At 43.9% G+C, this 27,848-nt stretch overlaps 1 protein-coding gene across 4 annotated transcripts in view; it reads left to right on the top strand.

Moving 5' to 3' along the window:
* The window catches only part of MTMR2 (myotubularin related protein 2), a 63,309-nt gene extending 36,578 nt beyond the window's left edge, over nt 1–26,731 (top strand). For all 4 annotated transcript variants that reach the window (XM_038131561.1, XM_038131572.1, XM_038131581.1 and 1 more), the window contains 13 exons: nt 807–882; nt 4,139–4,233; nt 4,409–4,519; nt 6,499–6,600; nt 7,293–7,376; nt 14,139–14,288; nt 15,086–15,274; nt 17,373–17,558; nt 18,405–18,611; nt 20,568–20,660; nt 22,034–22,147; nt 23,562–23,738; nt 24,740–26,731. In XM_038131561.1, the coding sequence (XP_037987489.1) occupies nt 807–882; nt 4,139–4,233; nt 4,409–4,519; nt 6,499–6,600; nt 7,293–7,376; nt 14,139–14,288; nt 15,086–15,274; nt 17,373–17,558; nt 18,405–18,611; nt 20,568–20,660; nt 22,034–22,147; nt 23,562–23,738; nt 24,740–24,901 (1,746 nt within the window). In that variant the 3' untranslated portion in view covers nt 24,902–26,731. The remainder of the gene's footprint in view (nt 1–806; nt 883–4,138; nt 4,234–4,408; nt 4,520–6,498; nt 6,601–7,292; nt 7,377–14,138; nt 14,289–15,085; nt 15,275–17,372; nt 17,559–18,404; nt 18,612–20,567; nt 20,661–22,033; nt 22,148–23,561; nt 23,739–24,739) is intronic.
* Nucleotides 26,732–27,848: the final 1,117 nt, after the last annotated feature.

The raw sequence follows: 27,848 nt of genomic DNA, 5'->3' as shown, positions 1-27,848 counted from the left end.
GCAAACTGTACTGCTGAGGTTGTGGTCATTTGTCCAGTTTGAGGCAGGGACAGCATGATTAAATCCATCTACATTTGGCCACACAGACTTAGCCTTAATCTTGATCACTTATATTTGTATTTCTCTCCTAGTTCTTACAGATATAGACCTCAGGTTATGCTTTCCTAGTTACAGCCGTGCTTTCCTAAAATGTCCATCTGCCCATGATAGCAGCTGTTCTTGTGAAAACCTTTGTGTAAATGCAATCATGGGTCTGAGGAGTCATGCTCTGTGGTATAACATGAACCCAAAGGAAGGTGAAAAAGGGGTCATTTGGCAGCCAAAAAAAAAAAAAAAAAAAAAATTGTACCTCCTATAGATACCTGTCAAAATAGTACCTTTGTAACTGGGTCAATTCAGGACTTTTGCAGTTGTGGAACCCTCACTGAGCACAGTGGAGTGACCAAGGTGTCCTTTTCAGTTTTCCTTAAGTGTAAACTAGAAATGGCACTGCTGAATATTGATGTCATTGTGGTAATCAGTGAGCACTTCAACTGGGAAAGGAACTGATTCCTTTGGCTCTGTCCATAATTGTGTGGGAATTTGACTTGTGAGGGTGGCCTGGGCAAGAGAAGGTTAGAGCATGAAAGGACACCTTGGAAATGTGCTGCCAAAGTACAGAGCCTGGTGTTGGCCTCTGAAGAGACCCTAGGCAGTACTTCAAGATCTTTGAATATTTGTTGTCCTTGATACTGTTGACCTGTAAGTGTAAACCTGGTTTATGAAAACATAATGAATTTCTGTTTGTACTTGTATCTTTTGCCTAGGTCCTGAGGGAGGCCAATAAATTGGCTGAAATGGAAGAGCCACCTTTGCTGCCGGGGGAAACCATTAAAGACATGGGTACGTGAAGAGGAAATTCCTTATTGTTTACTGACAAACAGTAGAATATCCATTGAGCAAAATATCTTGGTGGTCCCTGACCAACAACAGCACATTGCAGATATTTTGGGAACCATGATCAGATTGTTTCATTAATTGCACATCACATGGGCCAAGGTAACTGTGTCTTCTTTTAGCACGTAGCAAGTACAAAGCAATTCAATGCTCTTACCATGAGTGATGGAGTGTGAGTTGTACAGCTCTGCTCTTGCTGCCTCCTGAGAGGACATGGATCAACTGTTTCAGTTTGTCCTTGCCACAGGGTAGCTTCGTAGGCTGACACAGCACAATTATGTGTCAAATCTCTGTCATGGGCTTTAGGAAAGGACACACTGCTTTTGCAGGGAATTTACTGTGATGGGGGATGGGATTTTTCTTTTTTCATCCAGACGTTCTGACATGCATCAGATTTGCTGATGCTCTCCATTCTGAAGGCTTGAGTAAGCATCTTGATTAATTTTCTGTGAAAGATTTTGCATTTGCTTTTTTAACATGTTGCCTTCCTCTTAAAATGGTAAGGAAGAGTGCAACTTCAGTCCTAAACATAAAAAAAATCAAAAAATGAAAACTGAAAATACTTCACAAAAAAAAATGCACCCGTCAACAGCAATATAAAAACAAGCAAGTAGACCTCCAAACAACCCACCTCCATAATTCATCTTTTTCTCAACCTCTTTCCTCAGCGTCCTAAAGACTTTGAACTCATACTCCAACCATACACTGCAGACTGGTATCTAACTCACTCCACAGATGCTATTAGCTCTAACAGTGAAGCAGTATTTTGAAGGGTTCCTAGGGAATGGTTTAAGAGGTCAGAGTTAGCAGTGTTTTATCTGTTGGCAAATGGTGTGATTAGCCATGTAAATCTATAAGACTGGGTGGCTTTTGGAGTAGCCCAGACAGCAGCTGCCTGTTTCAGCAAGAAGCTAAAAGCAGCAAAAAGGAAATCTTTGTTATTCATCAGCAATAATTGTTTCCTGTTAAAAGTGTGAAGAAAGGCAAATGTAATTCTCCTTGTATTTTACAGGGAAGGGAAGAAAAAATATTTTCAGCCAACCCAATAATCTAGGGTAAGATTGGCCTGTAAAAGACAGGAATTCCACAAGCAGGGGAATTAGTAAATCTGGTTTCCAGTTTCTTTTTCCCATATGTATTCTCTTATACATACCAAAGGCTGAACTCATTAGGCTTTCCCGTGGTGATAGCACCACTACAACCTCTCTATTATACCTGGCATTCGTTCTCACAAACAGTGAAGCACTTTAATGCCTTGGAGATCCCTGTTTATCAAGTAGAGACTGCTGAAATCATACAGCTGTGGCAGGGTTAAGGTCAGACAAGCCATGTGTGTAGGTACATTTGTACATGCGCAGTGTAATTAAGTAAAATTGTTTCCTTAGGAAAGCAGGCTAATAAAATGCAAATGTGAGAGGTGGTGTGGCTTACACGCTGGCAAGGCCAGTGTTTGAGATCGTGCCTGGGGTTCCTTACCTGGAAAACATTTTTCTAGCACCTTTCCTCTTTACCCAGAAATCCTGTTCCTTTTCAGATGTTAATGCACGCTTTTCTTATTAGTGGATTTTGCTGGGGTTTTTTAAAGCATTTCAAAATTACATTTTGAATAATGGGAACTCCGGTGGAAAAACTCGGCAGCCTGCCCTCACCCTTGTTATGCTTCCTGAGTCTGCTTTCAAACCTCTGTCAAAGTAGTCTTTGAAAAGGAGTGATTAATAATCGGACACTAATGAAACACTTGGTGTAATTAGAAATGGCTATAAGCATTTTGTGTTCAATTTGCCTTCAAACAAATACATGCAAATTTATATAAATAAATAAATAATGTAATTACTAGCATGTTTTTATAGATAGGTATATTTTATTTCTTTTTAACCAGATATTGTGTGCTACATATCTTGCTCCAAATTAGTCACTTCTGATGTTTTAAGGCTCTTTCTCCACATCCAGATCTTGAGAGTCAATGAAGGCAACGAAGAAGCAGAGCTAACTTGAGGATGATTTAGTTATATGAGTTGCCAGTGCCCTGGAATAAGGCAGACTTCTTCTCTCTCCCCCTCTGGGCCAAATCTCATGGGATAAAGGTAGAAGAAATTTAGGTTCCCATTCTGACACCCCAGTAGCCTCACACCTCATGCTCATAGTGGCTGTCTCCTGAGTGAGAGGCGAGCCGTCCTCCTGACACAGCCCTTGCAAAATGAGTCCCCTAGGGCTTGGAGGCTTGAGGTTATTCAGATGATACAGGGAGTTTTTTTATGGAATTGGCAGCTCAGTGGGTCTCCTCTATGTTTTTGAGGTGTCATTACTTGTTGGTGAGAGTGTAAACCATTGCCACAACACAGCCAGACAACTGCTTCAGTGGCCGAAGAAGTGATAGGCAGCAGAGGTGAGGAGGCAACAACTTAAATCTTGGCATTTTTAAGTGATATAAAACAGAAGGGCAATTAGAGGTGTTTGCTGTGGAAAGCCAGCAGCACCTCTTTCCCTTTGCTGGAACAAGTGAGAAATGTTTGAGGCCATTTAAGAAGGGGACTGTTTTGAGTCACTGTCACTCAGGCTCAAAAATAATTGAATTGTGCAGAGTAACTTGATCTCTGACTTCAGACCCAAGATCACCGGCAGCTGGGTCTTACACAGATTCATGGCTCCTGCAAATCTCTGTAGCTCTGCTGGCTTTTAACATGAAGGCCTTCATCCCAGGGCTGACTCCACGTGCAAAGGTGTACAGAAGGACCCGAGCATCCAAAAAACCACATGTATGAGAACTGCCTTCTCCTGCCCCTGGTGGCACAAACCATCTTGGGCACGATCCTTGGCTTTTATGCAGATTGTTGTCAGCTTCAAATGTGTGCATCCAGGCAAGAGTGGTCTCCTCTTTTCATGCATGATATTCTCAGCTACTGGCAGTAAGAGCAAACAGTTTGCACCAAACACTGGCCTGTTGACAGGGGTAGCAGTTTTGTGCAGATGTAGGATTCTGGGTGATGGTACTGTCTCTACCCAAACTCTTACCTTCTACACAGAGCTGAAACTTGCAAGTTGGCTCTAGGCTCTTGGCTAGAACCACAGATTAAGCTTTTTTTAATTTCATGATCTGCAAGATAGAGCCCACAAATATTGTTGCTGACATAATTCTTCTCCCATAAATTCACTGTGAAATTGACAACTTCTCCTTTTCTTTTTCTTTTTTTTTTTCCTTAAGCTAAGGATGTTACTTACATCTGCCCCTTCACTGGAGCAATCAGAGGAACCCTTACTGTTACCAATTATAGACTGTATTTTAAAAGCATGGAACGGGTAAGCTTTTGAAATAATCTGCTTTTGCTACCTTTTCAATCTTTAGACCTGGGTGTTGGTTGAGAGTATTTCTGTGTGAAATGAGGCTGTATGTTTGGGAATAGATGTAAGGGAGCAGGAGCTGGGGATTTTTCCCCCTCCCCTTTTTAAACTCACAAATTTCAACTGTCTACAGGACCCTCCTTTTGTCCTAGATGCATCTTTAGGTGTAATCAACAGAGTGGAGAAGATTGGAGGTGCTTCCAGTCGTGGTGAAAATTCATATGGGCTGGAGATTGTGTGCAAGGTAATACTTTTATCTGTGTTTTACAATAGAGGAAGGGGAACATACATTTTTAAAGGTTGTCTCTGTAGTACCATAGGAAGTTCTGCAAAATGTTTCAGTCAGTATGACTTCACAGGTGTCAAAAACCATTATTTTAAAAGTAGTTTTCAGTATTCTCCAGCTCCACTCATTTGAGAAGAGATCCAAACCTCTTTTCAGGCTTTGTGCTGTGCAATAGCTTTTCTTCTTCATGGAAGTGTAGGCCTGCATCCTCATTTCTCAGGGCTGCCCACCAGACTTATTCTAGGTAGACGCCAGTTACTGTGGAATTCAGTAGGCCTTTCACTCATTTGCATTTCTAGAGCAAGAAATGGGCACGTTTCTCCCCTAAATCATTAGCTCATGTCCACCTGCTGCAGTGCTTTGCCATGAGGGACTGGTGAGTAGCCTTCAGTCCTTGTTTCAACACATGCCTCTCAAGAACCCTTGGAATAACTGGAAATACAAACTGCAGAAAAAATTAACAATTTGCCTCATCATGTCTGCTTACTGTAGACCCACAAAGTAGATAAAGCCACCATCTCTCCTCCTAAATCCATATCTCTGGATGGCATGGCCCTTCTGCTTCCCTCAGTGAGCACATAGCTGGGTTCAGAACCTTGTAGGTCTTGGGCTGCTTAGAGCTTGTCAGAATCCCTCAATGCTAAAAGGATGCTAGATAAGAGCAGATGGAGGAATGAATAGGAATCCCAAAGTGCTCTGGTCACTGCTGTGATTTTGAGGCACCAGGAAGCTAAGCAGACTGTCAAACAGTGGGTGTGCTGAGTCAAGATCAGTTACTGCAATCTGTACCAAATAATCCAGCTGCTCCCTTGTCCTGTGAGAGTCATAATCCGCCCCGGCTAACATAGGGTGGGGTGCTTGTGCTGGCAAGCTAATTTGTTCCCTGTTTTGATCTGAATTCCTAGTCCTCAGCCATTTTGTCTATAAGCACACTTGGTCAGGTTTGGAGTGAACTGTATCATTTCCCTGTATGGGAAACTCAGGCACGCACTATAGGATAGGTGTTTTGGCCCTTTATAGCATATTTATATATGTCAGCCTGCTTCACCAGATATGCACAGCAGCTTAGTGCAATAACAGAGTGGTACAGATACATCTTATGCATCTTGAAAAGTTCTCTGTCTGAGACCAGTCATGTAATCCCTGTGAGGAAGCAAAGTCTTCAGCTGTTTATCTCATTCTCTGACTTGCTCCACCATCTTCATGTACTTGAACTTGATAGCTCATTTCCTTTTGATGAGTTTTAGACTCTTTACTGCAAGCATTTTAGTTGCAGGCTTGGCTGGAAAAACTTAGAGATGTTTTATTTACTTTCCAAATTTGGTTTTGTAGTTGACTATGGAAAGGAGGTCCTGAATGGCCACTTTTTGTCTAAACTGTGCTACTGTGCAAAGTGGAGGAGTTCTTGGTTTCAAGACATCCTCTTGAGTGTTCTGAGAGGTGGAAGCTTTAAAGGGAGATGGCATTGGATGCTTTGCACCCAGCTGGCTGTTCTTGGGGCCCCTATGTGCAGTAGCTCTGTGGAGGTACTTTGTTAGGCCATCCCCTCCAGTGGACTTATGGCACTGCTTGGCGTGAGAGCTCAGTGAGAGCCAAGGATGCCTGTCTCACAAAGTCTTGCTGGTCAAACATAGGTTTTTCCTGAGCAGGGCTCTCACAAAGACTTTCAGCAAGTAGAGAGCTTCATGTGAAGGCAAGATGCTGTGGTCAGGCACAACTGTGCCCTTCCTCAGCTGCTCTGCTGTTGTTGGAGGCTGTAGACAATCCCCTCAACCAAACCCAATGTTGCAACACAGCATTGTTCAAAGTATAGTATTAAATCAGTGCTAGAAGGAGCATTGTCATGTGACCCCAATTTGAATTCTGGCTTTTGGATTTTCCTTGGATTTTGAAATGGTTCAGAAATTTGCAACTTGATTTCCCTCCTTTTTCCCTAGGATATTCGAAACTTGCGGTTTGCTCATAAGCCTGAAGGGAGAACTAGACGATCCATTTTTGAGAACCTAATGAAATATGCTTTTCCAGTTTCAAATAATCTGGTAAGTGTTTTCTCTTCAGCTTTTGCCAAAAGACACAGAGTAGCAGTAAACTGTTTTGTTCTGTCCCATCTACTTAATACAGCATTCACATGGGGTGCATTTTCTTGAGGGATGAGAAATGCTGGTTTTCAAATCTGTTTTAAACTTAAGGAGTTTAAAAGGAGTTTAGATCATATAGGAAACAGGAAAAATCTATTACAGTGCCTTCTTTCATGCATGGGGAACAACTTACTGATAAAGCCTTGTAGCAGAAGGAAAGTACTCAAATCACAGTGACTTCCATCAGAGGTTCACAGCTAATGGTGACTGCACTGCCCCTAATCTGGAATGCAGCCCCTGTGTTCTCTAATGCTATGACACTGCAATTGTTTCAAATGCTTGTTGAAAGGCTCTGGTTGTTAATCTGTAAGAGCATTCTTGCCTAAGTAGTTTTATCTTCTCTCTTTAATAACAAACTTCTTTTGTCCATGAAGTACGAGGTAATAGCCAAGCAAGATCAGGGACATATTGGAAGGTATATTGTTGTACTAATTACCTGCTACAGTGAGAGTGTTAATCTTTTTTAGAAAACCCTGAAAGAAAAGTGATTGTGGGGAAAAAGAAGGGTCAGTCATGAATTACTATTTGAGATATCAAACATCGTATGAATGGGCTCTGAGTGGGCTCTTAAAGGTAAATTTTCTTTCTTTCAGCCACTTTTTGCCTTTGAGTACAAAGAGGTTTTCCCAGAAAATGGATGGAAAGTGTATGACCCTACTTGGGAGTACAGAAGACAGGTGGGTATTGTGCCACATCCTTCTTCATCCTCTACTCTTCAGAAACAAGGCTCTGTGCAGTGATAAAATTACAGGTTACATGGAGCAGCAAATGATTCTGCTGAAAAATGCTGTGCAGGCTTGGTTAGGATGTTGTTTTTCACACTGCAGTGCTTGTTTGAGAGCAGTACAGCTTTAGAGATAGAGCCATCCACTGATGGACATCAGCTCAGGTGGCAGAGAGCTGACTTTAGGCTCTGCTAGAAAAAACTGATGCTCTGGCTTGGTGATCAGGTACTGCTGGCCGTCCAGAATGGAAGGTGCGTGTTCCAGGTACACGCATCCCATTGTTGAGTTTCACACCTTAGTGCTTGCTTGAATTGGTTTTAATTCTTTCCAGGTTTTCCTGTCTTAAACAGCAACTTGGGAAGAAAAAAATTAAGTGTGGAATGCCTTCACTGTCTTAGGCATGGTTTGTCAGCATAGGGATCAGCCTAGAGAGTACTGTTATTTACAGTGGTAGTGTGTCCAGAGTAGACTGATCAAAGGTATTAATGATTATGTTGTGACAGGCTGTTGATTAGGAATACTGTGGTAAAAACTTGAGTAGTGCTCTTTGGAGTAAAAGATGGGAGAATTTTGATTTTTATAATGAAATCACTCTTGTCATAAAATTCTCAAGTAGAAAAAGGAGCATGATTTGGTGGCACGTTTGCCCTGGACACAATAAGCTTCTGTCTCCTCCAGATCCCTCAGAATGAAACTATTTTCTATTGTAAAATTAAGAAATTTTAAGCCATGCAATTTAAAGATTTATTTGGTTCTTTCTCATCAAATCAAACACAACCAGACCTTTGTCCCAGCCTAGTTGTTCATCTGATTCTTGGAATCCAAAAACTAAGGATTCATTTTTCTAGCTCTAGCCTTCTAAAAGCTGGGCATGCCTTCTAAATTGGTTATCTAGGCCTGTCATTAACAGATGGGAGAGAGTGCTTCACTGTTGGGGGTGATTTGTTCTCTCCTAAAATAGCTGCCTAAGATAGATCTCTGGCTTCTAGACTGCTAATGGGAAGTGAGATGTATCTTACTGTATCTTACTGTATGCTGCCTTCAGTGCAAAGAAGTGTATTTTGCAATGAGATGCTACAGTCTAAAATCCTGGTCAAGACAAACTCCAATAGTTTTTAATCACTTTGTGTCTAAGGTCAACTTGAGCATAAGATCAAATAATGCAGTGGTTATTGCTTTGTTTAGGCTTTACCTCCTTCTTGGTAGTTATTCTATGAGAAGGTCTGCTTGTAGAGAAGGATTTGCAGCCCAAGCTATTTGAGCAAGATGCTTCTTGGCTGAAAATTTTTGAGTAACAACTAAAAGATTACCTGTGCTATCAAAATAATCTCAAGTGGAAGGCACAGCATTCACTCAGCCAAGCATCAGTCAAAACAAGTGAAGTACAAAAGACATTTTAACACACCTGTAAAGAAGAAAGGGTGACCTTAGATAATGTCAGTGTAGATTATTCCACTTTCTAAATCCTGGCCTGCTGGTTTTTATGGACAGAAGCTTTTCTGTCCATATTAGTTTTTATACTGTGATTTGGTGCACCTTAAATTTGTCAGGAATTTGGTTACGTGGTGAAAGGATACATTTGTTTGCCTGCCTGTGATTTGCAACTCTTCTGCAAATCTTCTGGCCTTTCTGTAAAGAAAATAGATGTAAGAGGTGACACAGCTGAGGCATTGCTGCAGTGTGTGCTTGTGCTGTGGCCTGCTTCTTTGTTGTTTGTGAGTGGGAAGGAAAAACTTGCCTGTCTGCTTCTGTGTCAAGAAACCAAACTAATGTCCATGTGCTGAAGGCTGTGGTCATTTCCTTACAAATGACTGCAAAAGAAATCCAAACCAGGATTTTTTGCAGCCACATCTTTCTGAGTTTTACCCGTGATGGGCCACAGTCACTACCATTCCAGATCACACAATCCATCTGCTCCAGTTCCTTATCTCCAGAAGTGACCAACACCAGCTGCTGAAGAAGAAGCAAGCCATACTGCAGTAGATGTTTATGTTGTGATCTGGCCAGGAGGAGAATTTCATCCCTTTTGTTAGATTGATTTAGGTCCTGCAGCATGATGCTTTATGTCCCCTCCAAAACTTTTAGGTATTTCAGTCTGTTTATTTAATTCCAGCATTTGTAACTATGGATGTTCCAATTTATCTGTGTGAATGTCGTAGCCTTTTTTCTTAATCCAACCAGGTTCTGCTAAAGCAATAACAAGTACTACAGTAAATCAGGATTATGTCTTGAAATGGCAGCAGGGATTCGTTAACAGTGAAATGAAACTGGCATTGTGAAATCAGATAATGGGATTACCTGTCTCTGACTCTATGAATTGTGATCAGAAATAGAAAAGCAGGACATATGCACTCTCAGCAGGACCTTCTGGAATTGGTTTAGAAACTGTTAGAGAAGGGCTGGCCTAGGGCATCAGCAGCCCAGCAGGATGGCCAGGCATTAACTTGCTATATCTTAGGCCAGGTCAGTCTTTTCCCTGTGGGAGCAGGGACACATGGAGAGGAGAGTGGAGCAAAAGTAAACTCCAACTACCAGGCATCTAGAAAAGACTTTTAGACCAGGATCCATGGTAATTTCCATGTCCACACTGGTACACATGGCAAGTTTGAGTGTGCTATTATTTATTTATTACAACTTTATTACTGAGATTAATAGAAATATGTTGAGATGACAGCAATTGTAGCAATTAGGAAAGATAGTCAGTAAACTCCTAACTTCCCCGTTAGCATTCTTGGGAAGGATGGAAATATGCAACTTATTAAAAATCTGTGATTGTGTAAAGCTATGGGGAGTAATAAACAACCTGTAGAGAACAAAAGGAACTCAGAGAGGTTTGAGATTTAGTTGGTAAATGGAATCACATGTGGCAAATGAAATTTAAAACTGAAATTGCTCCCTGATTTTTATTACACATGGGCTGGCAGAATATAAAACAGAATTGCAAAGTGAATAAGACTCACTTGAAACCAAAAGTCCTTAAGATGCCTTTGGAGTAACTTAAAGCTTTATTTTCCTTAATAAGGTGGGAAGCATTTGGAAAATATTACAAGAGGTTGTGAAGTTGTGTGATGTTTCCCTACAAAAGTCATTCTTGTCTAATATCCTTTGCTCTGGTCATATCTACTGGGGAGCCACAGTGTAGGGCTATGGTTGCTGCTTTCGGAGAAAACATGTAGAAACTAATAACTCAGAAGAACTGACCTGTTTTGAGGATTAAAGAAGTGCCCAGCATTAGTATACAAGCAGAGTGGGAAAGGTAGAGCTTGGTAACATCATCCTCCAGAGAATTGTTGGGTGTAACTTATGGGAGCAAAGCGAGTACTGAACTGTTAAACGTCCCATGGCTTAACTGAGGTCCTTCTTATGCTGTGTATGTCTCTACTGCAGAGCAGATCACAGCTCTCTGGTGCTGAGTGGACACAGCCTGGGCTCAGTAAATGGCAGAGGGACCAGCTTGGCTCTGCAGCTGTATCCTGTGCTGCCTACTGCACATCAAGGTGCACTTATATATCTAAGCTCAGAGTGGATCTCTGAGATCCACAGAGAGATGGACTCTATCTCTCCATAGAGAGGTGTGACTGTGTGTAACTACAGCAAGGAAATTTTTTTTTTCCTGTCAGTGAAGGATCCTCTTGTGCTTAACCTTAACCATGTGCTTTGCAAGGTGGTGGTGTTGGTGCTGTGCTGGCATGGCTTCAACAAACTCCACCTTCTGCAACATCAAGTATAAATCAAGTGATAACCAAACTCATTATAGTAAGGCATGAATGTCTTATCTAGAGGGAAACCAAGTCTAGTTTGTGTGTGGAGAGGACACAAAGGCTGTGTCTCTATGGTTAGATGATACAGTTGTAAGGAGTTTTCCCAAGCACAGGGGCAAGTTTCAGGCATAGCTACAGACCAGGCTGTTACAATGCATCTTGTGAGTGAGTGAGTGTGTTTGAGCACCTTCAGCCATGCACAAAGGTCCTGTGATGCAAGTCAAGGATCACCAGTTGCATTTTGGACAAAATATCCTGTTTGGAGGATAAATGAGTTTATTAGTACAGATGTGAGGTGCATTGGTTCAGTTGGGCTCAGTGAGAATGGTCATGGGAATATTAAATTAATGACTGTAAGTGTGGCTTTGCTGCCTTCCTTAGTTTGCCCTCTGGCATCCACCATAGATACGAATTCTCCTAGAATCAGGGGCTGCTAGCAGCATTAATTTACCTGAAGAAGACAGACCTGTGCAGAAGTCTCTGGTCACTAATGTGGACATGCTGTGTGCCCTGGCAGTTTCAGAATGACCACAACCTGCTTTTAGGGAGGCATGCCTGAGTTCCTCCCGCAGGTGCACAGGCAGGCAGCACCCAGAGCCACTCCTTAGCCTGCAGAGGCCTATTGAGTTACATCTGTAACAGTTTTGTTTCATAGTAGGCTTTTAGGTGCTTACAACTTAACCGGGAAGCAGTGAAATGCATCTTAGATGAGGAAATACCAGTGTGCTTTATATCACGTTTAGCTTTTTCTATTGATTCCAGCTGGAGAAAGGGCAAATCTGAAGGAGCACGAATAAATGCAGAAGCTACACTGCATTATGGCAAACGTCCAAGGAAGATGCAAATTCAGCTTCTCTTCTAGCCCACTTGGCTTATTTCTGTTTGCTTCCAGTCCTTAGAGAAAGTCACGATCCGAAGCATTCTGGGTGGTGCTGTGATTCAAGGCTCCTGGGCCGGGGAAAAGCAGACATTCCCCACGAGTCAAAAGAAATTTGAATGCTGACACACAGCATCTTTTCTTTCTTTGGAGGCTCATCATGGATTTTTCTGGTCCGGGCTATTGCAGAGGCAAGATTTCCTTCGAATTCGTCAGTGTGGCAGCTGAAAGACTTAGAGCTTTGGAGAGCTTTAGAGCTCAGTCCTGGGCCAAACAGTGTGTTCTGAAGCCACGCTACCCAGAACTGTGAAGAGGGTGCTTTCCAGTGCCCGCTCCTTGGTCTTCTCTGTGAGCATTGGTAGAGTTGCTGGGTAAAATGAAAAAGAGCCTTTCTTTCATGTAGCTGCCTGTTAGCTCTCATTTTTCTTGCCAAGACTGTGCTGACAGCATAATTTTCATTCATATTTGGGGGAGATGAAGTTTTCAGGAATTGCTTATGGATCCATTGCATGTGCTTATTAGGACAGGACTGAGAACTAATTAGCCACTAGTCCACTTCCAGGTAGTAAATAGATTGGTCACTGGAAGAGTCTAGCTATTCCCTGGCTGCAGCAGAGCTGTTGGGCCCAGCAGATTCCATCCTTGCTGTGTACAGCAGGTAGACCTCTGAGCATGTTTTACCCATCAGTAAGCTTCAACTGTGTATACACACTGCTTGATGTCTGGTTCTGCCAATTCTACGGCTTCAGACAGTGCCAAAAATAGCTTTCCTTCAGGCTTTTGGGGGTGAGCCTTGTCGTAACATTTCCTTCCCAGGGAGGGCCAAAGGACAGCAGTGGTTCACAAAGCAGAGTGTGTGACTGATACTAGACAGAAGGTCTGGTCTCCCCTCAGATTTCTAACCATGACCTCTTTTGACAGCGTGACTCACCACTGGGATGGGAGACGGGCTGCTGCCCGTGTGGGTCAGCCATAATTATCACAGCTCGTCTGACCTGTGTTAGATGTGCCGTTTATTTCCTGTGGGAGTTGTGACAGTGGTGATCAGTGTCCCAGCACCCTGCTTTAAAATGGAGTAGTGTTTATTAGAACAGAGGCGTGTATTGTGTAAGGAGTTGACGTTCCCCTAAAACACACTCAGTGCTTCACAGCCTGGCCATGTTTGCTGCAGCAGATGTGTCTTCCCCACAGAGATGCTTTGTGCCAGCGCTCACCCCTGCTGCAGTAGGGGTCTGTTTAAATCTCTCCTTGCAGGCAGCTGCACCAGCCGCTCCCCAGCTTCAGCCAAACTACGTCTGCAGGTTGTCAGGGTTGTCCCCATTCTGCCTCAGGTGTTACTTGGAGATTGTTGTTGGGGAAGCTGTTGAGTGGCTTCCCCATCACGGCATGAGCTCTATGATGTGTGTGTGGAGATGCCCTGCTCTCCCAGCCCAAGTCCTCAGTTCAACCAGAGAGCTTAATATGATGGAAACGTGGAAGTTTCACAGCACATACAGTCATGCAAACAGAGACATACAGTTGTTAAGTTTTTGATGTTTTTAGAGGTTTGCACAATTGTGCCACAAACGCTGAACTAAGCCCAAGTCAGGCTGATTTTTTGGGGTGTTTTACTGCCTGTTCTCCCTTCTCCCTCTTCCCTGCATCCTGTCTGGTAACTCCACTTTGTACCCCCAGTTTTCACCCAACGCATTTGAACTAAGTGCCATGAGGAGACTGAGTTGGTCACCCATTCTGTCCTGCTCCTGGCTCTCCTGTAAGCCCATGATGAAACCAGGAGGTATCTTTAAGTTGCGCTCAGGGTGGCCACCTGTGTTGCTACATTTGTAGCCTCCACAGTTCCTTTGCCATACATGACCCTGCCTGAAGCCCAGTTTCCCTGCTCTTTTAGCGACTTGAGCAAAACATCCACCTCTCTGGGGAGAGAAATGAAATGCAAGTTACCAAGATAATGCACTCCCAGCTGCCAGCCCTAAATGACCTTCATTAACAAAAGTTGCCTTGAATTTCAGGTCTGGAGATTTGTCTGTGCTGAGGTCTCAGAGCAACTCATTTGCTAACCTGCAGTTTCCTCTTTAGGGAATTCCCAATGAAAGCTGGAGGCTGACCAAGATTAACGAGCGCTACGAGCTGTGTGATACATACCCTGCCATTCTAGCTGTGCCTGTAAACATTCCTGACGAGGAGCTAAAGAGAGTGGCATCCTTCAGATCCAGAGGACGCATACCAGTGAGTGGCACAGAAAAAGCCACTTTGATGTGGTTTTATTACACATACCTTTGGGCAATAAGTAATACCAAGATCAGGCTGAGTAGATTCCAGGGAGCAAATAAATGGTCAGAAGATAATAAAACTGACAACAACATGTTTGAGGACATAGAAAACAACAGTATCTGCTGAAACTACAGTTGTGAAAGAGATGTAGACTAAACCAAAACTAGAAGATAAGATAATTTAGCACAACTCAGACCAAATCTCAATTCAGTTCCTGGGAAACACAAGGCAGCCCTGTTTGGCTGTTTACAATTGTCTGGCCTACTCTGACTTTCAGGATAGAGAAATACGTAGTGATAGTCTTGACGAGAGCATTTATTTAATGAAATCAAGACAAAGCACATTGTTATGATGATTATTGCAGAGGTAACTGAAAAGGTCCTGGTTTACTCCTCAAGTCTATAGGAAATTCAGTCTGTTCCTCAAGTGCTTAACTTTTACATGGTGTAACATAAAGTAAGACATAGCTCACATACTGACTCACACAAAGCCAGAAAAAAATAGTCTGCATCATATTTAAAAGTCAGACTCAAACAATTTGATCACCTTTTGTTTGTTCAAATTTGGGGAATGCCACCAGAATGAATAAAGACAGAAGAGTTCTTTCTTTCATTCAGTTGTGATTTAATAGAATCCAGCCTTCTGGAACCCCCCTGATAGAGAATCCCAGAGCAAGCCATTACAGGTAATTCACTTCATTGGTTTAATGAATCCCATTTTTCCTTTATTTATTTTCCATTTTGTTTCTCAAGGTCTTGTCATGGATTCACCCAGAAAGTCAAGCAACAATCACGCGCTGTAGCCAGCCCATGGTGGGAGTGAGTGGCAAGCGGAGCAAGGAAGATGAAAAGTACCTTCAAGCCATCATGGATTCTAATGCCCAGTCCCATAAAATCTTCATATTTGATGCAAGGCCTAGTGTGAATGCTGTAGCCAATAAGGTTGGGTACTTTTTCCTCTGTCTAAAACTAGAAATGTAATAATTTAGAGCACATTTCCTACTACAATTTCATATTATTCTTAAGGATCACAGAAGGCTTTTCCACTGCAGAAGAAGTCTGAATGCAATGATCTGATTCTCTAGACAGACTTTATACCTGCACTGGTATCTGTAGGATATCAGTGTGACTGTTAATGATCCATTATATTAATTTACAATGGGAAATGAGATTGGAAGGGGAAAGAAAAATTGAAGTAGTACTGAGGTCAGACTCTAGCACCCTGGACCTTGTGTATCACCATTTCTCAATTCACATGCTTGAAAGATGCTTCCTCTAACAGGGCTCAGAGCCCTGTCCAGTCTGACCTGGAATATCAGTCTGACTGATAATGTCATGTTTCCAAGAAGGAGGCATCTACCATTGTTCTGGAAAACCTGCTCCAGTGTTTTACCACCCTTATTGTGAAGAATCTCTTTATCTCTAGTCTGAATCTACCCTCTATTACTTTCAAAATATGACCCCCTTGTCCTATCACAACAGGCCCAACTAAAACATCTGTCCCCATCTTTCTTATAAGCCTCCTTTAAGTACTGGAAGTCTGCTATAAGGTCCCTCCAGGGCCTTCCCTTCCCAGCCTTTCCACTCAGGAGAGGTGCTCCACACCTCTGATCATCTTTGTGGATTTGATCTAACAGGACCCTGTCTTTCCTGTGCTGGGACCCCAGAGCTGGACACAGCACTCCAGGAGGGGTCTCAGCAGAGCAGAGGGGCAGAATCCCCTCCCTGGCCCTGCTGCCCACCCTGCTTTGGCTGCAGCCCAGGACATGTGTGGCTGCCTGGGCTGTGAGTGCACATGGCTGGGTCATGTCCAGCCTCTCATCCAGCAGCACTCCCAAGTCCTGGGCAGGGCTGCACTGATCTGTTCATCCCCCAGCCTGAGCTGATGGAAGGGGTTGCCGCAACCCAGGTGCAGCACCTTGCACTTGGTCTTGTTAAACTTCATTAAACTTCATGGAGTTCCCATGGACCCACTTCCTGAGCTTGTCCAGGTCCCTCTGGATGGCACCCCATCTTTCAGGAGTGTCAGCTGTACCACTCAGCTTGGTGTCATTTGCACACCTGATGAGGGTGCACTTGATCCTTCTGTTTGTGTCACCGATGAAGATATTAAATAGCACTAGTCCCAATACAGACTCCTCAGGGATGCCACTTGTCACTGCCTGGGCATTGAGCAATTGGCCACTACCCTCTGGCTGTGACTATCCAACTTCTCATCCATCCAACTGTCTGCTCCATCACCTCCAGTCTAGAGAGAAGGATATTGTGGGGAACTGTGTCAAAGGCTTTACAGAAATCCAGGTAGATGACACCCATAGCCCTACCCTTGTCCGCTGCTGTAGTCTCTCCATCATAGAAGGCCACTGGGCTGCTCAGGCAGGATTTGCCCTTGGTGAAACCATGCTGGCTATCCTGAATCACCTCCCTGTCCTCCTCATGCCCTAGCATATCTTTTAGAAGGATCTGTTCCATGATGATTCTGCCAGGCACAGAGGTGAGGCTGACAGTTCAGTAGTTCCCAGGATCCATCATTCTACCCTTCTAAAATTGTGTTCCATGCCATCACTTTAAGCTTTGTTTTAATGGTGGAGTTGCTTTGTTGCAGTAAAGATCTTTCTTTCTTTCTTTCTTTCTTTTTTTTTTTAAATCTGTCTTTCCCACTACTTAGGGAAGGCAATTAGTGTGTGGGTTATCCTCCTCTGTAATAGTATGGTAAATTTTTAAATGATAGATTAGCGAATGTAATGAGTTAACAGCTTGAATGGGGATAAATTATAATTACAGAGGAAAAGAAGGCTTGTAATGTGATATTCTTTGGTAAAATTACAGCATTCATTAGGTATTGCAGAAGAGAGACACAAAGTGTGTACCTGTACATGTTTGCTCCCAGCTGTAAGATAAAGCCAATGGCTTTTGCCTGCTTTAGATAGCCCAGCCACTGTTGTATTTTGTTAGCTGCTATTTGCTCAGGACAAATGACTGGGATAAAGTACAAAATATGGTTCTGCTTAATGATTTGTATGTGAATTTTGTTCTTCAGGCTAAAGGAGGGGGCTATGAGAGCGAGGATGCCTATCAGAATGCAGAATTAGTGTTCCTGGATATTCACAACATTCATGTTATGAGAGAGTCACTGAGAAAACTGAAAGAAATTGTGTATCCCAATATCGAGGAGACCCATTGGCTGTCTAATTTAGAGTCAACTCACTGGCTAGAGCATATCAAGGTATGCATGTCTGCCCCCTGCATGTGGCTGAGCAACCACAAATCCTTACCAGTCTGGGAACGATATCCAGAGTCAATTCCAGGATTTTCAATTCCTTGTAAATTTAAAGACTTAGAATTTGTTTTCCATTTATAAGCATTTAAAATCGTAGTTTCTTGGAGTGAGGAATCTTAAGGAGATGAGAAGAGGGACAAGAGAGGGAGCTGAAATACTGAAAGATGGTGTTTTGGAAGTGAAGGATGTTCCTGGATGACGTGTAACTGTGAAAGCTCTGCTTAGAACTAAGGAGTCGCAGAGTTTCCAAGTTCTGGGCTCGGCTTCTTGACATCCTGGCAATTATTGTGTGGGCCAGACAAGCAAATGCTGGGAGTTTGGGGGCCCTCTCAGCCTTTCAGGAATCCAGACGAGTCAGAATAAGGAGGCAAAATGTTTTGGCTTCTCCAGATGCTGGTTTTCAAATAATGTTCTTTCTGTTCTAAAAATGTCCAGCTTCTGCTGATACAGACAGGGGCAGATGTGCTCCTGGGGCAGCTGCAAGGTGATGGCCTTTCCTATGAGACATGAAATGCTCCTGCATTTAAATCTTGACCTGTCCAAGGACTGAGTTTTATGCAAGGGCTCTTCTAAAGTTGTGCCTACACTACAGTTCAGATGTGTCGTTATCTTGCTGGAACAGAAAATGTGTTCACCAGTTTGCCGTCCTAGTTATAAAGTAGTTGGAACTGATTTACCATTCTCCTTGAGGCAAGCAGAGCCCTTGGTTTGTCCTGTGCTGTCACTAGCCATTTTTCATTTATAGTTTCTGTTCCAAAGAGATTTTGTAATTTGTTTCTTCCCTTGTCCTAGCTCATTCTTGCTGGAGCCCTTCGGATTGCTGACAAAGTGGAATCGGGGAAGACGTCTGTGGTGGTGCACTGCAGTGACGGCTGGGACCGCACAGCCCAGCTCACCTCTCTGGCCCTGCTCATGTTGGATGGCTACTACCGCACCATCAGGGGCTTTGAGGTGCTCGTGGAGAAGGAGTGGCTGAGCTTCGGCCACAGATTTCAGCTGGTGAGTCACTAGCCCATGGAAGGCACCGAACAGAAAGTTGTTGTCCCTCTTGAAGGATTTTAGAGGAGTTCAACATTTCCGGTGAGAAGTTGCCTGGTTGAACTCACAGGAGAGAGGTGAATGCTGATGTTTTTGTTTTCTACCTATAATTTATTCACCTCTTAACCTCCTTGGGACTGTGTTGGTTAGATACAGGGAACAGGTGGTATTTAAATGTCTCAGGTGTCTGACTGATAATGTCATGTTCCCATGCTAAGGTTTAAACCAGCAGTGTGCTTTGGGTTCAGTGCTGGCATTTCTGCTGGGTGCTGGTAGAGACCACTGGGGTATTTTTTGTCTTTCTTTCCAGTTCAGTCCATTTTCTCAGACTGCTTGGGCACCATCATCTAAGAAATGTTTTTGTATTGAAGAGGTTGGGGAATTTGTTTATAGCTTTGACCTCACATTTTCTTCAGGCACATTTTATTTTTGGAGAGGCTTCTAATTATTTAGGTGAAAGAGCAGCAGTTTGAGCCTGGACCAAGAGCAGTTTGTGGTTGTGCCCTAGCAGTTGGCAGAGAGGCAGCTTTGTGGGCTTGTGACGCAGCAGTTTGTTATGGTTTGCACTGATGGGAATTGAGAGAGCTTTTCAGTAGTGTCCTTTCAGTCTTTGTTTCTATTGTGCTTTGCTCGTAGCTGTTCTCTGGTGGTTGTTAATTTCGCAAGGGCTAGAACAAGGTCTGTGTGCAGCGCTTGCAGTGGTGGGTTGCACTGTCAAATGCTCTGATGAAGGTGGGGAAACTGAGGCACTAAATCAACTGAGGTTCTGCTGCCACAAAACTTGTTATCTGGTGTCATAGACATATTTTATGAAAATCCTTTTGCCAGGATTTTCTTCTTCTGAGAAGCTGAGAGGCCTCAGGAACAAAATGTAAACAACAACTATCTGCTGCTGTGGAATGCAACAGGTGCTTCCTTGATTGGTCCATGTTAGGTGTTTCTACTTCATAACCAATCAAGGATGCAGCTGGGTCAGACTCTCTGGGAGTCACAAGACTTTTTTATTCATTCATTTCTATTCCTGTCTCTCCTTCTGATGATTCCTTTCTCTCTGTTCTTTTAGTATAGTTTTAGTGTGGCATTTTTAATATATATCATAATATAATAAACCAGCCTTCTGAAACATGGAGTCAAAATTCTTGTCTCTTCCCTTGTCCTGGCTGCCCTGAAAAGCTACAATCTGGTATTTGAGCAACAAGGGTTTTAGCTTCTTCACTGTCTAGGCAAGGAAGATACCAACAGTGATTTCCTTTGGTGAGGGGAGAACAGTTTTAGGGATCTCTGTTACTTACATGTTCTTGTTGTATCTTTATACAGTACTTGGGGCTCTCAGGTAATGTATAATCATTAATGTACTGTACTAGTTCTGAGGAGTCGTGCCTCACATGTGTTGGCCACACAGCACGGTCAGGGTTGGAGGCTGCCTCTGGGAATACTGTCATTGCTGCCTCTCTGGAGGTGGCAGGAGATGGGCTGGGCTGGTGTTTGTACAGCTCTTGGAAGCCACGAGGTGTTGCGTGACGGTTATCGCCGCATGCCGTGCCTGTAGGTAGTGTTTGCATCTAGCACCCTCTACTACTGAAGTAGCCAGGACAACAGCTGCAACTGAAGCAAAAAGAATTCTCATTTTTCTTCCTTCTGAACTTTAGCTATTAACTGAAATCAGTGCCAGCATAGCATCTGGAGCCTCTACTCAAACAACTCTTGTTTTAACTTAGCATGAAAATATCCCCATAAAGAATTTTCACTTCAAAGACAAAGAGAGTTGCTGTCCTTTACTCCTTTAGCCACTGATATGGACAAAGCAATATCAGGACTCATTTGAAGTTTTTAAAAGCCGTTGGTAAAGGTTTAGATGATTGAGAGCAGACCCCACGAAGCCCTGTGTGACTCGTGTTCTTTGTCCTGCTGTTTCAGAGAGTTGGCCATGGGGACAAGAACCATGCGGATGCGGATCGCTCTCCCGTCTTCCTGCAGTTCATTGACTGCGTCTGGCAAATGACGAGACAGGTAAACTGCTGGCTGGCACCTGTGTCCACAGAGCCACGCACAGTGCACCAAGACATAGCGTGGTGGCCGGACACAGGAATGGTTTCCAAGCTGACCTGTGCAGGCTCTCCTTCCTGGGCTTGTACTCTTGCTTTGATTCTGGCAGCAGGCTTTTTGGGAGTCTGTTTAGCAGAGAGCCTGAAAGCACTTGCTAACGTAAGTCCGTAGCATGGTGGGTACAACAGATCCCTTTTGCCTCTGCTCAAGCTGATCCTGTAACATGGTCCATTTTAACTTCTTCTGAAGGCAAATGGACTGCTCCCAATTCATAATGTGAGGTACAGAGCTGAGTGCCTCACTTCAGACCTGGCATGACAAAGGTACAGTCCAAGAGAGATCCCCTGTGTCTGGGAGATTTTTTCCCAGGCATGTGGAACTTTGAAGGTTTTTTTGGATCTTCTGTGACACAAAAGTCAGCTATGATCAGGCAGTTCACTGAAAAAAAGCTAGGCTCATCCTAGGTTAAACCAGGAGAAGTGGAAGAGAAGGATGGCACTAATATGGAAGAAAAGGATGCCACTACATATGATACTGTACCACATCCATGCAGAGAGAAGAGGAGGCTTTACCATCATCAAAAATCACTTTTCCATTATGGTCTCCTTGGATGGCTTCTACAGCGGGGCATCCTGACCTGCAGCTGATGAGGTCAGGATGTCACAACTGGGGCAGCTTGGGAAGAAGAGGGTGGTTGTGAGGGAGGAAGGCCTCCTGCTCTCCTCTCCATCACCGCTGCATGTCTTTGCAGTTCACTGCATTTTTTCTTATTGGCCCTTTGTGGAGCTTCAGTTGTCCGTGTCTCAGGTCAGATTATTTCTGCACAGAACTCTGCAACAAACATGGCCTGTGCCCGTAGACCTTTTGCTCCTGCTGACCTCTGTCACAAGGTGCCTCCCTGCTGTTCTCTCTGGGAAGTGCTGTGTTAGGCACCCAGGTTATTTCCATTTGGTCCTGGGAAATTTCCACTTCTTGAATGTATTTATTTCATGTGTGCCTTTTGGTCATAGTCTGGCTGCATGGCTTGTCATGAGGGACAGGCACAGCAGAGCAAGCTTCAATTTGAAGCAGCACTCAGTGTACATAAACACAGTGCTCTAACCCCTCAGACCTCTGGCTTTTGCTCAAAATTCCTCTCTGAACATGCAAAGCAGCTTTCCAAGAGAGAAACTCTTGCTCCTGGAAGGAGCAAATATGACCCTGAATATCCAGCCAGGCAGGGAATAGGGACAGATCCTGTTCTGGAAATCAAGAGGCCAACTCCTTACCACAGCATGGGAGAAAGTTTATTCTTCTGTTTTAAAAACCCAACCTAATTTTCTATTTTTTGCCTGAAGTTTCCTACAGCATTTGAGTTCAACGAGTACTTCCTGATCACCATCCTAGATCACCTATACAGCTGTTTGTTTGGGACCTTCCTGTGCAGCAGCGAGCAGCAGAGAGTGAAGGAGGTAAGACAACTTCTCTCCACGGTAAAAGCTTGTTCCTGATTGCTTTAGCTGGCCAGATGTTGCTACAGAAGCTGGTTCCATCACTCAGAGGTAGATGTAGATGTGAGTCTGGGAAATGCCAAGCCCCCTTTTCAACAGCTGGGACTTGGGGGATTTTCCTCCTTGCATAAACTGCTGTTTGTAGGAAGCTTCATGTTTCAGAGCAACACCATCTCCTTTCTGGACACGTTGTCTACTTCCAGTTAGTCACTAGTGGTTGAATACCTCCTGGTGTCTCCCAGCTAGTGGAAATGTAGTTTTGCTTTGAACTTCAGTAACCTTCTCTGTGGGAACTGGTACTTTTTTGTCATGCCTTGTCTTTGAAGTGATCCCTTTAGGGTGCTTTTAACTACCTAGTGTGTGCTGTCATTCTGCACACAGAGGTTACAGCAAGTAATTGGTCTTTATGTGTCTTCTTGCTGTGCTTGCATCTTCCCAGGAGAGGACAACTCTCCTACTATTATTAAGGATGTGCCTCTCTGTCCTGCCACAAGCCAGCTCTGCCCTGCAGTCTGGCCAAGGTTTGTTTGCCCAGGGAGGAGCGTAGAGATGTGTACATCCAGACCCAGTCTGGAATTAGAAGGAAAACAGTGGCACTTACTCTGTCTCACCTACCTAAAGATGAAGCATTCTGTCACCAAAGGCTGCAGCCTAACAGCACGGAGGTACACGAGGGCAGTGCTGTGTGGACCTGATGTGATTACGTGTGATAGATGTGATTATATTTGATAGTTGAAAATAATCATAAAAACTAGCTGGAAAATAAAAGTGATAGTGTTTTACTATAGTGAAATCAGTGTCCCTGTTTCTCTGGAGTCCACAGTGATTGAATAATTATAATTTCCAGGGAAGAAAATCTGCATGCTATTTGCACATGGGCTTGGGGTTTTTTTTAAAGGCCTCAGCCTAGTGAAGTACTTAATCTAGAAAGTAGTTCAGCACTGGCTTCAGTGGGAGTATTCACAGGCGTAATTATTCCACTAGATCAGGGCCTAAGTCAAATGTTTTCTTTTCTTGCTTTGCAATTAAATACTCCAGCAAGTCCTCCAGGAGCACTTCAGAGAAGTGAAGTTTAACTAAAGCACTGGGAGTTCACATGCCAGTGTCCTCTTGCTGTAGCAGTGGTGATTCCTGATCTGTGTTGACAGCTGGATGGGTCAGAGGGATTGTTCTGTGCCAGGGCGTGTGTGCCTGCCTGCATCCATGTGCTTTGAGTACAATAACCACATCAAAGGAACAGTTATGGGGTTTTTTTTAAGCTACAAAAACCAACCAGCTCCATATTAATGACAGGCATATGTCTATGCTGCTACAGTTTGTAGATAGCTGGGATTCGTATGGCAAATAAAGCCTCCTCCACCCCCTTCCCTTACAGAGCCTTCCAAAAAAGACTGTATCACTTTGGTCTTACATCAACAGCCAACTGGAAGACTTTACTAACCCCTTGTACGTGAGCTACTCCAACCACGTCCTGTATCCCGTGGCCAGCATGCGCCACCTCGAGCTGTGGGTCGGCTACTACATCCGCTGGAACCCCAGGATGAAGCCTCAGGTATGCCCCTTCCTCCTCCTGCTTCACTCTCTGCTAGTACCAATACTGTTACTTTGGAGGTCAAGAGCTTTAGGTAATGTACAGATTTATGCCGCTGCTGCTTAAATCTGAAAATAAACGCCTAAATTCAAATGCCAGCAAGAGCAAGCACCACCTAGAGCTGCCTAATGCAGGTGCCCAGCAGGACATCACCACCTTGTGAAATCTGCAGGAGCTGAAGATTCTCAGCAATCTGGGGAATTTCTCACTTAGAATGTGGGAAAATTTATCTGAGTTCTCTTTACAAAAGATCTTAAAACCCCTAAGACTTGTCTGAATGTAGGATTCTATATAGGAATTTTGGGGCTGTATTTAAACTACTGGTGGGAACCTGCTGCTTGCTCTGGCTGCCTCAGGCACAGGAGTCTGACGCCAGCCAGCAGGGAAGCTGACCAGCAGGGAAGCTGGCTTGCCCAGGGCAGGCACCTCAGAATAGCAGCCTGAGCATGACCCTGAATGCTGACATCACTTTTAGTAGAAAGGGACAAAAATTCCCAATTGCTTCAGTGCCTGTCTGCAGGTAGCAGTTTTGCAGATCTGCAGCGTTAGAAACAGGAACCCAGCAAACACTTCGCAGTACTGACTGTTCAACAGTCAGAACTATGTGAAAATATTTAGAAGAATCTGGCTGGGTTTTTTCCTCCCAAGCCCCTGAAATCATGTCCAGGCTGAGATGCCATGGCCAGTGTCCCCTGGAAACGTCAGAGATCAGAGTTTGGCAAACTATCATCTTTCAAAATATGTACAGATTGTTTTGTTTAGCCACCGTTGCACAGTGCATGTTGGATCCAAGTGAGCAGCCAAGAGCCAGAGCAAGCACTCAGGTAGCTGCAGGCTGGAGCCTGATGACACTCATGTACCTCCTTCCCTCATAGCTGTCTGTAAGGTCAGCAGCAGTTTTGTGCTTCAGGCTCCCTCTTCCACGCTGACCTCCCAGTGCTCAGCTACACATTTCTTTGCAGGAACCTGTTCACAATCGCTACAAGGAGCTTCTGGCCAAGCGGGCTGAGCTGCAGAAGAAAGTGGAGGAACTGCAGAGAGAGATCACCAACCGTTCCACCTCATCCTCGGAGCGAGCCGGCTCTCCCGCACAGTGCGTCGCTCCCGTACAGACAGTTGTATAATATGGACTTCTTTTTGCTGACTACCTTCCCAGGACCATGGTGGGCAGCTTTCCTGAAGCCTCCTGGATTTCCAGCATGGTGCCTGGGAGATGCCAACTTATTTATTTATTTCTCTCCAGGGTAATTTATTAGTACTGTAGCACTAGAGAAAGCTTAAAGCAAAAACCAACACAGAGAAGTCCCCCTATGCAATTACCCTTCTCAGTGGCTAGCTTATAATAAAAGCCAATTGCACTTGCCACCTGTAAGAAGCCTGGAGCTTGCTCTTTGTTCACTGATGTGCTGGAAATCACTTGGCTTGGAAGAGTCTGTGCACAAGCATGAAGTACTGTGGAGGAGAAACATCTGCTCAGAAGTTTGAAAGGCCAAACCTGACTTTGTATCGGAGCCTCAGATGCAGCTGTGCCATCACACACCCTCCTGCACAGCAGAGTCAATGAGGGCATTTGCCAGCATGCCTGGAAACAAGCAACAGCAGTGTCTGAAACAAGAAATTCCCTTCACCTCAACCTAGATCATAGGAAGCCATGTAAATGATGCCTTATTTAAAAAAAGGGCAGCTTCTCCCAATAAAACACTGCGGTAGAGGAGCAACAATACAGGACATGATTTTGTAGGACAACATTTACTTCCCTCTCTGCAATTTTGCAATCTCACATTTGGTTTACAGTGGGTGTGCCAGGATGTAACTTAAGCACCTTTATTTCAGAGGGGGGAGCAGAGTGTGGCTCCCCTGGGCTTTCCACAGCTCCTCTGGCCTCCAGTGCCTCATAGTCATCAGGGGAAAAGATAGTGGAATACCAAGGGGCACATGTGAACTGCTGGGATCAGCCATTACGTTTTGCTTGGGTAAGCATAATTAGCAATTTTAATGCTTCTGTGCAGGGTTATTGTGGTGTACTTACGGTATTTCAGCTTTCTGCTAACTAACGGAAGCAACTGTGCATCAACCAAAGACGCCTTTCTGCCTGCATTGCTAATGCTGCTTTAGGTTCTTCTGGCAGACTGAACAGCTTAGCCATTTTCTAAACCCTACCTTTTTCCTCATAGTCTGCTTCAAGAATTGGTGTCAACTAAACTCAAGCTGAAATTGAATTTTAATATAAAAAGTAACTGTAGGGGATACAACACATACTTGGTGAAACCATGACTGCCCCCTTGCTCTTCCAAACAGGTAAGCACAGGGTTGCAGAGGAGGGGTCTCAGAATAAAGGCAGTTAAGTATGTGCAAGGCTGCTTCTCCACCTCCCTGCTGAGGAGAATGGGTATTGCTTGGTGAGGGTTCCTGTGTTCCTCTTTTAGGATTGGATCCCAGACTGGGGTCACCTGTTTAATATACCTGTCAGCTGCTTCACTCAGCTGCTATTCCACTAGAGAAAGATTTTTGGAGGGAGCATAAGAGCAGACCTATGCTCACCTAAGAAATGGCCTTTCAAAAGCCACATTCCTTCCAAGGCGGTTAGCAGTCATTTCCTCCTGCAGTCTCCACTTCTGCCTGCTCTACTGCTGCAATCACCACTCCGTGCTTACAGAGAAATCCAGAGCCGCCTTCCGACAGGATGAGTAACAGCCTGCACAGCATCACCACAGCTGTTATGGGTGGCCTGTCACAGTATGGTTCAATAGTGCAAAGAATCCACACAAAATACTTTCTAAGGACTCAGATTTGCTTTGAGGTTAAAGGGCAGGTCTGCTCTTACCTACAATCACTATATAAGATGGTTTAAAGCATTATTCTGTATTAGCAAATTGACTATGTGTGTATATTTTGTTTCTTGATGAAGGCTGTTTGGTTTCCTTAATGCTAATAAAAACGGATAAATGGATAAAGTTCCTGTGCTCTTATTTTCAACTATGTGGTTTTCCAAAGGACTTGCGGGACATGCAGACATTAAATAAATAGCACTGCAAGTTCAGTGTGTGAAATCCCAATCTCTCATTCTTCTGTAGAGGGTCTTTCAAGTTGCTAATGTTAAAACTCTGAATTCTAGAATGACAGAAAACCAAGATTCATCTTTGGACAAGTTTCATTTATCCCATACAGACCAGCACTTAGCTGCTCAGTATTATAAAAACAGAATCTCAGAATGGTTTGAGTTGGAAGAGACCTTCAAAGATCATGCAGTTCAACCCCCCCGATTGGCAGAGTCACCTTCCACTAGACCAGGTTGCCCCATCAAACCTGGCCTTGAATACTTTCAGGGACAGGGCTATTTCCAGAGGTCTTTCCCAAGCAAAATGACCCAGTGTAAGTTTCAGCTACTGATTTTTCAGGACTCCTGGCATGAGAACTGCTCTTTTAAGTAGTAAAGTATAGTAGTAAGGTATAGTAACCACTATACCTGGTTAGCAGCATCTAACAGCAGCTAGCACCTTATGAGCAAGGACAAGCTGGGTGGATCACCTGCAGGCAACAAACTCAACTCCCTTCTGCCTGTGTTGACCCTGCAGAATTCCCTGCCTGTTCAGCTACAGGCAAAGGTGGACTACTCTGACTCTAACCTTACCTGCAGCTCTCATTCATCACCCTGACCAGGGAGACCTCACCTTGCCACAAAAAGCCCACTGGCTGTGGCACAGTGCTGCAGCAAACACCCAGCTAATACAGAGGAAGTGCAGCTTTCCCACAAGTCATTCAACAGGCAAGCTGGCTTTATTATTTTTCAACTGTATATACAGGTAATCTGGTCTTTCTATACATTCCATTAACAGGAAATTCTTCACATTATTAACATAATAAATAACATTTAATCAGCTGTGCAAGTCAGAGCACAAACTTAATTGCACTACTACCAAAGTTGATAGCTCATCAAAGCACATACTTAAGTTAAAAGCAAGATGCCAGGACCAAATGGCACGATTGAGGCACTTGCAGTTTAAAACACCTGTGTGGTTTCTCTCACTCCTTTACCACCCAAAGCTGTCAGCTAGAGACGGGGTTTTACCC

This window comes from Motacilla alba, chromosome 1, assembly GCF_015832195.1.
Source record: "Motacilla alba alba isolate MOTALB_02 chromosome 1, Motacilla_alba_V1.0_pri, whole genome shotgun sequence".
Lineage (NCBI taxonomy): Eukaryota > Metazoa > Chordata > Aves > Passeriformes > Motacillidae > Motacilla > Motacilla alba.
Note: the sequence above shows the minus strand (reverse complement) of the source record. Positions and strands in the feature narration are given on the sequence as shown.